This window comes from Rhincodon typus, chromosome 29, assembly GCF_021869965.1.
Source record: "Rhincodon typus isolate 14 chromosome 29, sRhiTyp1.1, whole genome shotgun sequence".
NCBI lineage: Eukaryota > Metazoa > Chordata > Chondrichthyes > Orectolobiformes > Rhincodontidae > Rhincodon > Rhincodon typus.
Genome location: NC_063360.1, coordinates 39,732,400 through 39,744,650, shown reverse-complemented (window position 1 = coordinate 39,744,650; position 12,251 = coordinate 39,732,400). Strand labels below are relative to the sequence as shown.

At 43.7% G+C, this 12,251-nt stretch overlaps 1 protein-coding gene across 1 annotated transcript in view; it reads right to left on the bottom strand.

Moving 5' to 3' along the window:
- Positions 1-11,630, bottom strand: part of LOC109919089 (microtubule-associated serine/threonine-protein kinase 3-like) — a 74,878-nt gene extending 63,248 nt beyond the window's left edge. Inside the window, exons 1-4 of the mRNA XM_048613956.1 lie at positions 11,539-11,630; positions 7,132-7,207; positions 6,489-6,698; positions 266-367 (exon numbers count right to left, since the gene is read on the bottom strand). Coding sequence (XP_048469913.1) covers positions 266-367; positions 6,489-6,698; positions 7,132-7,207; positions 11,539-11,630 — 480 coding nt within the window. The remainder of the gene's footprint in view (positions 1-265; positions 368-6,488; positions 6,699-7,131; positions 7,208-11,538) is intronic.
- Positions 11,631-12,251: the final 621 nt, after the last annotated feature.

Sequence of the window (12,251 nt, the reverse complement as noted above, 5' to 3'; positions counted from 1 at the left end):
TACAGGGTCAGTGTTTATTCAGCAGGGTAAGGGTCACTCACTGTGTAACTGTACAGGGTCAGTGTTTATTCAGCAGGGTAAGGGTCACTCACTGTGTAACTGTACAGAGTCAGTGTTTATTCAGCAGGGTAAGGGTCACTCACTGTGTAACTGTACAGGGTCAGTGTTTATTCAACAGGGTAAGGGTCACTCACTGTGTAACTGTGTCCGTGTGCAAACATCTAAGTTTGTTTTCCTGACAGCATGAGATGATTTTAAAACTCACCAAACATTCAAGGAGCCGAGCTGGCCGGGCGATGACCATCAGTAATTTCCTGACCAACTGAGTAATGAACATGACCTCATCGCTTGCTGCCCGTTCATATGCCTGATTGAAAGATGCAGAAAGTTTGAGAAAGTCAGAGATGTTCAGACACAAGTCCACACCCCAGCACCCGTTGACCTGATGGAGTAGGAGCAGGTTGGTGATGAGATGTGGTTTGGTATCTTCTCAGCAGTGGATAGCGAGGGGTGTCAGGCTCAGTTCACAGTGAGAGTTTGGAGGGCTGGAGAGTTGTAAAGACAAGCTTGCTGTGAACTCACATCTCTCTGTGAGTGCAGTCTAACCTGAATGTGTGATGGGATTCTGAGGCACTGGTTTGTAGGTGTTTATGAATAGAATGTGATTAATGGGCTAACAGTATGGTTTGGAATCAGTTGGATATTGGGGTGCTACCTGGCTTCAGGGTGCAGCTGTGCTACTGGGTATGGTTAACAGATTCTAGTGATTGTGTCACGAGTCAAAAGATTTAATTTTAAGCTAATGGTCTGTCCCTACTCCAATCATACTTCATTATCTTCGAAGTCCCTCCTCTTGTCCACTGCTTTCTCTGAACTTTTTAAAACCTGGTTGTCTGCTTCCTAATCACCCAGATTCCTTCAACATGGGTTAGAAAGGGGCATGGGTTAAACACAGCAATCAGACGCTACTGAGTCTTACACTGTGGACAGAAACTGTCAGGGTCCATAGCCCAAATTTACACTCGGAAAATTATGTGTTAATGAATGACAGCCAACACATTTATTAGAATTAAGCATTGCTTGACTTACATGATTGTCTTTTTTGATTGAATGGGTTGCTGGAGTTAGAGGTTGATGTCAATATGAACTTTCTGATGGTGTTTGATAAAATACTGCAGAATCGAATTAAACCCATAGGATCAAAGGAGCAGTGCCTGGACTGAAACTAAATCAGATCAAGGAAAGCAAGTAGAGATTGGTGGTGACAGGTTGTGTTTCAAACTGCAAAGAGGAATATGACATCTCCCCCAGGGGTCAGTGTTAGGATCACACCTCTTTTTCATACTTTTTCATGGCTTGCACGTGGGACTGGCAAAATTTCAAAATTTACAGATTGTGTAAATTTTGGGAATGTAGAAAATGGTGATGAGGATTGTTAGAGACTTCAGGACTCCAATAACGGACCTAATAACATGTGAAAACACATCACAGATTAAATTTAAAGCAGAGAAGTTTGTCTGTTTTTCCAGGGAACATTGGTATGGATCTGGATTCACAAGTAGGGTAAGCACGGCAGACTTCTGTCCCTCAGGGAAGTTAGAGAACCAGCTTTTCATAGTTCATAGACCATAGAATCCCTAAAGTGTTCAAACAGGCCCTTCGACCCAACAAGCCCACACCGACTTCAGAGCATCTCACCCAGACCCATCCCCTTAAACCCACCTAATCTGCACATCCCTGAACACTACCGGCAATTTAGCACGGCCAATCCACCCAGCCTGCACATCTTTGGACTGTGGGAGGAAACCAGAGTGCCCAGAGGAAACCCACACAGACACAGGGAGAATGCAAACTCCACACAGTCAGTCGCCCGAGGCTGGAATCAAACCTGGGCCCCTGGCGCTGTAAGGCAGCAGTGCTAACCACTGAGCCACTATGCTGCCTCATTACAGATTGCAGATTACAGATCAACAATGCGATGACACTGCTCCTAACCACCACCTTCCCCACTGCACAACGTGAAGTGACAGAGTTTGGAATAATGAGGAAAGCCAATAGAAAACTGAAAATGAGTTTAGGAACAGAGAGTCTTGGGGGTGTATTTTTATGAGTGTTTGAAGGTGGAAGAGTAAAATGAAGAGGTTGCAAAAAGCAATTGAGAATGTTTGATACATAAGTTGAAATACTCCGTATAAAAGCAAGGAAGCACTGCTAAATCTTTATAAATAACTGGTTAAATCCTGTCTTAAGTTTTGTGTTAAATTCCTGGGACCACAATTTACAACCAACATCAAGACTTTTGAAAGTTTGAGAGGAGATTTACTGGATTGGTTCCAAAGGGAGGGGTAACTTCTCCTCATGGAAGAGCTGGGTTTGCTTTTGTAGTGAAGAAAGTTCAGGGGAGATTTAATCAAGGTGTTCAAAATCAGGAGCAGTTTTCATAGAATTAATCAGGAGAAATTGTTACCAATGGCATGATAATCAGTGATTAGAGAGACACAGATTTAAAATAATCAGTAAAAGAACCAGAAAGTAACAAATAAATAAATAACTGAGTTGTTGTGATCTGGGGGTGTGCTGACTGAAATTGAAATGGAAACAGAATTACAACTAACTTTCAGAAGAGAATTGAATAAATAGCTGAAGGGAAACAAGATGCAGGAATGGGAAAGAGCAGGGATCTGAGAAGAATGGAATTCTGCTTTGAACTCTGTCCTTACCCCAGCTTATCAGTTGCAGAAAACTTCAACCAAGCCTTTGTTACTTCTTCATTTGACTAGTTGACACACTCCTGACTGGTTTCCCATATTCTAAACCCCAAAAACCTGAAGTCATCCAAAACTCTGCTGCTGTGTCCTAACTTACACCGTCTCATTTGACAATAAGACCCACAGTGGATCTGAGACCAGCAACAATCACATTTTAAAATTCTCATTCTTCATTTCAAATCCTTCAGTGACCATGTCCCTTCTATATCTTTATTGTCCCCTCAAGCTGCACAAGCTTCTTTGATCCCTGTGATGTTTGAATTCTGGCTTCTTGAGTATCCTGGATTTTAATCCCTCCACTGTTGGCAGTTGTGCCTTCAGCTGCCAAGGGTATAAATTCTGAAATACCTTCACTAAACTTCTCCACTCTCTATCTGTTTCTCCTCTCAGATATACCTCAAAACCTAACTATTTGGCCAAGTCTAAAAACTCTTCTAATCTTGCTGGAAACAGAGACATGTTGCTGAAATGGTCTTATGTTGAACTCATGGGAGTGAAAGGCAAGAATGCCAAGTTGCAGATGGTTACAGTTGTGTATACTAGAGGATAAAAGACTGCTCTTAGGCAGCCTAGTCACTAGACATTGTGTGCAAACAAAATAAATATGTTGACATTTCTCAGAATTACCCAGCAACATGATCACGTAGTCATACAGCACGGAAGTAGACCCTTCGGTCCGTGCTGACCAGACATCTCCATCTGACCTAGTCCCATTTGCCAGCCTTTGGCCCATATCCCGCTAAACCCTTCATATTCACATACCCATCCAGATGCTTTTTAAATGTTGTAATTGTACCAGCCTCTACCACTTCCTCTGGCAGCTCATTCCATGCACACATCACCCTCTGTGTGAAAATGTTACTCCTCTTGTCCTTTTTATATCTTTCCTTTCTCACCTTAAACCCTTCTAGTTTTGAACTCACCTACCCTGGGAAAAAGACCTTGGTTATTCACCCTATCCATGCCCCTCATGGTGTTATAAACCTCTATAATGTCACACCTCAGTCTCTGATGCTGTAGGGTACAAAACCCCAGCCTATCCAGCCTTTCCCCTACAGCTCAAACCCTCAAACCCTGGCAACATCCTTGTAAATCTTTTCTGAACACTTCCAAGTTAACAACATCTTTCTAAAAGCGGCCTAACCAATATCCAGTACAGCCACAACATGACGTCTCTACTCCTACACTCAATGCACTGATCAAGAAAGGCTAGCTTACCAAACACCTTCTTCACCAGCCTGTCTACCTGCGATTCCACTTTAAAGGAACTATATACCTGCACCCCTCTGTCTTTTTGTTTGGCAACACTCCCCAGGGTCCTACCTTAACTAAAATTCCTGCCCTGATTTGCCTTACCAAAATGCTACACCTCATTTTTTTTTAATTAAACTCCATCTGCCATTCCTCGGCCCATTGGCCCACCTGATCAAGGTCCTGTTGTACTCTGAGATAACCATCTTCGCTGTTCACTACACCTCCAATTTAGGTGTCAACTGCAAACTCACTAAACATCCTCCTATATTCACATCTGAATGATTTATATAAAAACAGTGGACCCAGCACTGATCCTTGCAGCACCCCACTGGTCACAGGCCTCCAGTCCAAAAAGCAACCCCCTACCACTATCCTCTGTCTCCTTCTTTCAAGCCAATTTTGTATCCAAATTGGCTAGTTCTCCCTAGATTCCAAGTGATCTAACTTTGCGAAACAGTTTACCAAGCAGAATTTTGTTGAATGCCTTGCTGAAGTCTATATAGACAACGTCTAGCACTCTACCTTCAATCTTATTTGTCACCTCTCAAAAAAATGCAATCAATTTATTGAAACATGATTTCCCACACACAAAGCCACGTATCCCTAATTAGTCCTTGACTTTCCAAATACATGTAAATCCTCTCCCTCAGGATTCCCTCCAACAACGTGCCCATCACTGACGTCAGGCTCATCGGTCTATAGTTCCCTGGCTTTTCCTTACAGCTGTTCTGAAATAATTGCACCACACAAGTCCACCCTTGGGTGACTGTCTGTGTGGAGTTTCACGTTTTCCTCGTGTCTGTGTGGGTTTCCTCCGACAGTCCACAGATGCACAAGATAGGGTGGATTGGCAATGGTAAACTGTCCGTAGTGTCCAGGGGTGTACAGGCTAGGTGGATTAGTCATGGAAAATACAGGGTTACGGGGATAGGATAGGGGAGTGGGTCTCAATAGAATTCTCTTCGCAGGGGCTGTGTGAACTCGATGGGCCAAATGGTCTGCTTCCACACTGTAGGGGTTCTATGAATAGTCATCCTCCAGTATTCTGGCACCTCACCCATGGCTGTCGATAATACAAGTATCTCAGCAAAGGGCCCAGCAATCTGCCCTTAGCCTCCCCCAAAGTTCTGGGATACACCTGACCAGGTCCCAGGGATTTATCCACCCTTATGCATTCTAAGACCTACAGTACCTCTTCCTCCGTAATACGGACACTTTTCAAGACATCATTATTTATTTCCATGTCCTTCTCCACAGTAAATACTGACATGAAATATTTGTTTAGTATCTCACCCATCTCTTGTGGTTCCACACATAGATGGCCATGTCAATCTCTAAGGGGCCTATTCTCTTCCTAGTTAATCTTTGCCCGTAATGTACTTGTAGAATCTCTTTGGATTCTCTTTAATCCTATTTCCCAAAGCTATTACATGCCCCCCTTTTCTCCTCCTGATTTCCTTCTTAAGTCTACCCCTATTGCCCTTATACTCCTCCAGGGATTCACTCGATCCCAGCTGGCTGTACTTGACATGTGCCTCCTTTTTGTTGACAAGAGCCTCAATTTCTCTCGTCATGCAGCATTCCCTACACCTACCAGCCTTGCCCTTCACACTAACAGGAACGTACTGTCTCTGAACTCTCATTATCTCATTTTTAAAAGCCTTCCACTTCCCAACTGTCCCTTTACCTGCAAATACCCTCCCCCAATCAACTTTTGAAGGATCCCGCCTAATACTATCAAAATCAGCCTTACTCCAATTTAAAACTTTAACTTTTAGATCAGGTATAGCCTTTTCCATTACTATTTTAAAACAGATAGAATTGTGATCACTGGTTCCAAAGTGCTCCTCCACTTCAGTCAATTGCCTCGCCTTATTTCCCAACAGAAGCATGTAGAGCCTAAAGTTACCAAATGCTTTTTCTATGACAATGCCTTTGGCCAATGAAATTTGACTTGCCAACCAATCAACACCATTCTGGACCTGAAACATTAACTCTGATTTCTCTCCACAGATGCTGCCAGACCTTCTGAATTTTTCTAGAAATTTCTGTTTTGCAATTGAAACCAACCAACACCCTTTGCTCCTGTTGTACAAATTGTTCTGAACATTTGAAAATTGGCTTTTTCATATCTCTCCTGATGAGTGCTCAGGGAAAAGCTTTGGCAATGTGTCTGGCTTTAACTTTGGGCTGGACTGAGCTGGCATAGACTGGACCAGGTTTCGTGGGCTGTGTTGGCCTGGTTTGGACTGGGCGGGGTTGATTTAGCCCGGCTTAGGCTAGTTTAGGCTGGTTTGGGCTGGCCTGGTTTCTTCTGGCCTTGCCTGGTTTGAGCTAGTTTGGCCTGGGCTGACCTGGGCTAGTTTTGACTTGGCTAGTCTGGGCTTGTTTGGACTGGGCTGAGCTGGGCTGGTGTTGGTTTGGACTGGTTTAAGCTGGTTTGAGCTGGTTTGGTCAGGTACTTACATCCTGCAGCATCTTCTCCAAATTCTCCTGTAACTCGAGAAAGTAGCGGGAAGTGATGAGGGCGTTTTGTGATTTCTCCAGACAGTCTCGGGCCAGTTCAATGATCTGATGGTGGATGAACCCAAGCACTCCATCTGCAAGTGGCAGGACACTGCTGGGTGAAAAGCTGCTGATAATGTCCTGAAGTCGTTCCTCCATTTGAACTGTAGCCTATCACCAGTGAAAGAGAAAAACCATCCAGTTAACACTTATTTCCAGTGAGTGGATAAAATGTGCCAAAAAAAAAAATCCCAGTAGAGGCTGAAAAGGGCAACAGTGGGATTTTGGCAACACTTTGCAGTCAGCCTTTTTCTGTATTAATAATATACCAGAGATTTAAACTTAAATCCAGGTAAGGGGCTGATGGCACTAACTGGCATCACAGTAAGAGGCAGAGAAGCAGTTCCCCAGTGACAGAATTCAGGAATTATTGCTGCTTACAACCTGCAGTAACGATTTGAGCTTTGAAATCAAAGCTACAGATGAATTTTACCGGAGATCAGTTACGTGTCAATGTTGGTGAGTTTACAGAGTGTATCCCTTGTGGTGGGAACAGGGACGTCACTATGATTCAGTTTATGTCCTTTTCCCTTTGGTAGCTCACCTTAGGAAAGCGTTCTTTGTAAACATGGTTCATCATCACAATCTCATTATCAAAAGAGACTGACGACCGGCCAGGACTGTGAGAAAATAGAAATAGTAAAATGTTCTGGGTGTTAGAGGCAGCATCAATAATATTACCCATAGGGTTAAAACAAATCCCTACATGACAGGCAGCTGAGAGACAGAGGGAGCAAGGAGGTACAGAGTGGGAGGTTCCATCATCTCTTGACTCCCCTTAATGTAAGGCATAGAGCTTTGCTGATCCTTGGCCAACTGAGGTCCTTCAATAGCCAATATATGGCTGACTAAAAGCCTCTACTCACCACCATTGGCAGGAAAACTGATGGCTTGTGTAACCCCTAGTCAAGCACTCAGCACCCAAACAGCAAGGGTCACGCCTACAGAAAAATATCACCACTCTTAAAACAGCCTCTGCCACTTCTCAAACCCTGACAAGGCAACTCACTGATGTGGTACTCCAGGCCTCCTTTAGTACCATTAGTGGCCATAGCTTTGGGAGGTACAGTTGGTACTGAGGAGTTACCAAGCTCTGATTAACATATGATATTCACTAAGAACAGAAGGAGGCTATGCAATCCGTCAAGTACATCCCAGTTCTCTGAAAGCAATCCAGTCAGTTCCATGTAACCATCCATATGGACATGCAAGTTCAATCCCCTCAAAACCTCATCCAAATTGTTTTTGAATTCATGGATCATCTCTGTCTCCACCCTGCTGATGGGCAATAAGTTTCAGGTCATTATCACACACCACTTAAACATTCCACCTCCTGTCACCCTACATCTTCTGCCAAAAACATTAAGTTTGTGTCTCCCTTTACCATCAACAAGAATAGTTTGTCTTTGTGAGCTTATCAGAGACTGTCACACGTCGATCAAATCTCCCCTCAATCTTCTTTGCTTAAAGGAGAACATGCCCTCATTGTCCAGCCTGATGGGATAGTTAAATTCATAGAATCAAAGAATTTTAAAGGACAGAATGAGGTCATTCAACCCATTTTGTTTGTACTAGGTCCTGAAAGAGCTGCCCAACTTATCCCCATCCTCCAGCCCTATTTTTGTCACCCTCTAACTTCATCCCTTTCAAATATATATCCAGCTCTGTTTTGAAACCTTCTTTAGAATCTACCTCCACCACTTTCCTTAGCAACACATTCCAAATCCTAACACCTCTCTGAGCAAAGAAGTTTCTCCTCATCTCATTCCTAGCTCCTCTTTTTCGGAAAATAATCTTCCCTCTTGAGCATCTTAATTTGAACATGCCTCTACTGCACTTTCAGGCAACACAATCCAACCCCTAACCACTCACTGCAGGAAAGTTTCTTTTCATGTTGCTATTTCTCCTGTTACCTATACCTTAAATCTGCACTGTCTCAATCTCAGCCCTTCAACCAGTTTCTCCCCTCTACAATGTCAAGCCCCCTCATGTTCTTGTATCCCTTAATCAAATTTCTTCTCTCCTAGAAAAATATTCCCAAATTCTCAAATCTAACTATGTAAATGGAGTTCCTCATTCGTGGAACTATTTTCTGCGCATCTCTAAAACTTTCACATCTTTGCCTAAACTATGGTGCCCAGTAATGGAAACAATTCTCCAGCTGACACCAAACCACGTCATAATTGCTGGTTCGACCAGCATTCATTGCCCATCCCTAATTGCCCAGATGGCAGTTAAGAGTCAACCACATTGCTGTGGGTCTGGAGTCACATGTAGGCCAGACCAGGTAAGGATCGTAGATTTCCTTCCATAAAGAGCATTAGTGAACCACATGGGTTTTTCCTGACATTTGGCAAATAGTTTCATGGTCATCATTTAACTCTTAATCCAGCTTGTTATTGGAATTCAAATTCTAAATAACACAATATTAACATAAATTCCTTGTTCTTGCTCTGTGACCCCATTAATAAGGTTTTGGAAGCCATATGCTCTACTAACTGCTAACTCAAGCTGTCTGGTGACCTTCAGTGATATAAACTGATATGTGCATAGATCCCTCTGCTTCTGCAGCCACTTCAGAATTATGACCTTTCTTTTCGAATGTCGCTCCGTCATCTTCCTTCCAAAATGAATCACTTCTCTGCAAATCCCATAAATCTTGTCAATGTCCTCCTTATCCTCCTCACAGTTCACAGTATTTCCAATCCTCTGGAGTCACACCCATACTTAGGGCTGATTGGATGATAATTATCACCACCCCCACATCCTTTAGCAGCCAAAATGGAAGTCCTGGTCACTAATCCATTCAAAGCAGAACATCCAGAACATCCTTCCTTTCAATTTCACCCATGACCTCAGTCATTAGGGACTCTGAATTAGTCATCGTGTAACATTACCAGTGTCTTGGACTCCTCTTTCTGCCAATATTTTGTCAGCATATCTTTTCATAGTAAATACTGATTCAAAGAACAAGCCTCACTGGGTAAGGTAACTCTCTGTTGATTCCGTTCTGATCTATTTATTCATAGTCAGAGATTCACTCGTAACGTTTTCTCTTTCTGCTCCTACACAATTCCCTCTGGTGCCTGAAAAATTGATCCTGGGCCATTCCTAATTCTCATCAACAAGCTGCCCCTCGGTAATATCATCCAAATGCAGGGCATTAATTCCCCACACCAAACTAACAACAAGCAGCAAATGACTGCCCGACTGTCAATTCTCTCAATTCCATGACTCTGGTTCAATTAGCAAACTGCGTATCTGACACAACAAGGTGCAGAGCTGGATGAACACAGCAGGCCAAGCAGCATCATAGGAGCCTTCCTGCTCTTATGATGCTGCTTGGCCTGCTGTGTTCATCTAGCTCTGCACCTTGTTGTCTCAGATTCTCCAGCATCTGCAGTTCCTACTATCTCTGCATATCTGACAGCCAGATGTGGACAAGCATAAATGTTTCTCAACTAACCATTGGAAAAGCTGTAGACATTGTCTTTAACCCCACTCGATATTCCATCTCCTCATTACCGACTCATCTCTTTGCCTGGCAACACTCTCAGATTAAGCCAGTTTGTTTATAACTCTCGTCATTAAGCCATAGAGTCATAGAGGTTTACAGCACAGAAAAAAGCCCCTCGCACTATCACACACATGCCAATCAAAAACAGCCACCTAACTACTGTAATCCAATTTCCCAGCACTTGGCCCATAACCTTGTCTGCCTTGGTGACGCAAAGGTATAGGCAGTGAGTTCCACATTCCCACCACCATCTGGGTGGAAACATTCCTCCTCATATTTCTACTAAACTGCCCGTCCCTTACTTTAAATCTATGCCCCAGTCACTGATCCCTCCACCAAGGGAAAAAGCTCCTTTCTATCTGCCCTATTAATGGCCCTCATAAGTTTATACATCTCAGTCATGTCCACCCTCTGTCGTTTCTGCTCCAAGGAAAACAACCCAGTCTGTCCAATCTTCCTCCGTAACTGAAACTCTCCAGCCCAGACAATATCCCGGTAAGTCACCTTCACACCCTCTCCAGTACAATCATATCCCTCCTATTAAAGTGGGTTCCAGAACTGTATACAATACCCTAGCTGTGGCCTAACCAAATTTTTATACAATTCCAGCCTCACCTCCCTGCTCTTAAACTCAATGCCTCAGTTAATAAAGGTGAGCTTCTCATATGCCTTTGTAACCATTTTATCCTCCTGTGGACATGCAAACCAAGGTCCCTCTGATCCTCGGTGTAGTGAATGGAACAAGGTTAGCCAGATGGACCTCAGAGAATGTGAGCTCTCTGTTTGAGGCTGTTAATCTGGTCCAATCAGGGAGCCCTGTCTGACAGATATAAACAGGAGTGTCAGAGGTTCTGCTCACTCTGAGAGCTGGCTCTGAGGAAGCTGGATCAGTGTCAAGGACTCTCCACGTGTAGATGAAGGGTGATTTGGTGATGGGATACTCATCTCTGTGGAGTTATTTCACTCAGTGCTTCCCAGGGTCATACTGCTCATCATGTATTCTCTCGCTTTGTTTGTCCTGCCCAAATGCATCCCCTCAAACTTATTGCCACTGATTAACCAGTCTGACTGGCACATCCATATCCTCCTGTAATCTAAGGCTATCTTTCTCACTATTTACCACCCTACCAATTCTGTATCATTTGCAAGCTTCATAAAGAACCCTTCTACATCCTACCTGAAATTATTTACATAAACCACAAACAGCAATAGCCCCAGCATTGACCCCTCTGGGAGCCAGTGGGCACACACTACCAATTGGAAAAACACCCTTTAAACATCACCCTCTGCTTCCTGCCACTCAGTACCATTTTTGATCCCAAGTTGAGACTCTGGCCTCTTCATTTCATCGCAAAAGCTTCCTATCTCCACACTTGTAACATTGTCCCTGACTGAGCTCATCTGCTGCTAAGGTGCTCACCACATCTTCGTTACCTCTTGGTTTGAGCGTTCAAATACATTCTTGGCTGGTCACCCAAATCCCATCCATCCCTACACTTGAGGTCATCTAAAACTCTGCTGCCCATGTTTTAGCTTGTACCAAGTCCCATTACCTATCACTTTGGTATTCGTTAATCGACAAAGCTTCCTGTCAAGGAAGATCCTGATATTAAAAGAGGGTGAGAGGACTGAGGCAGACTTCCTGCACATTCTGTTTCCACAACCAGAAAACGCTACAGTTTTTGGACCCGGTTCCTAGAAAACCTGATTGCTCCCAGAATGAAAATCCCAATTTCAGGGAAAATTTTCCCAAAACAGTTTTGCGGAAACAGGAAATGTCCCAAATCTGTGTTTCTGACTCAGAAGCAAAACCTCAGGCCTCTGTGTTCAATTACAACAGGGTGTGAAGGTGCTGTCATTTGAAAGACTCACACTGTTTCTTTTACTTTCTTCTGTTCTCAGAGATAGTAGGAACTGCAGATGCTGGAGAATCCGAGACAACAAGGTGCAGGGCTGGATGAACACAGCAGGCCAAGCAGCATCATAGGAGCAGAGAGGCTGACGTTTCGGGCCTAGACCCTTCATCAGAAAAGGGGGAGGGGAAGGGGGTTTTGAAATAAATAGGGAGAGAGTGGGAGGCGGATAGAAGAGGGATAGAGGAGAGGATAGGTGGAGAGGAAACAAACAGGTCGAAGAGGCGGGGATGG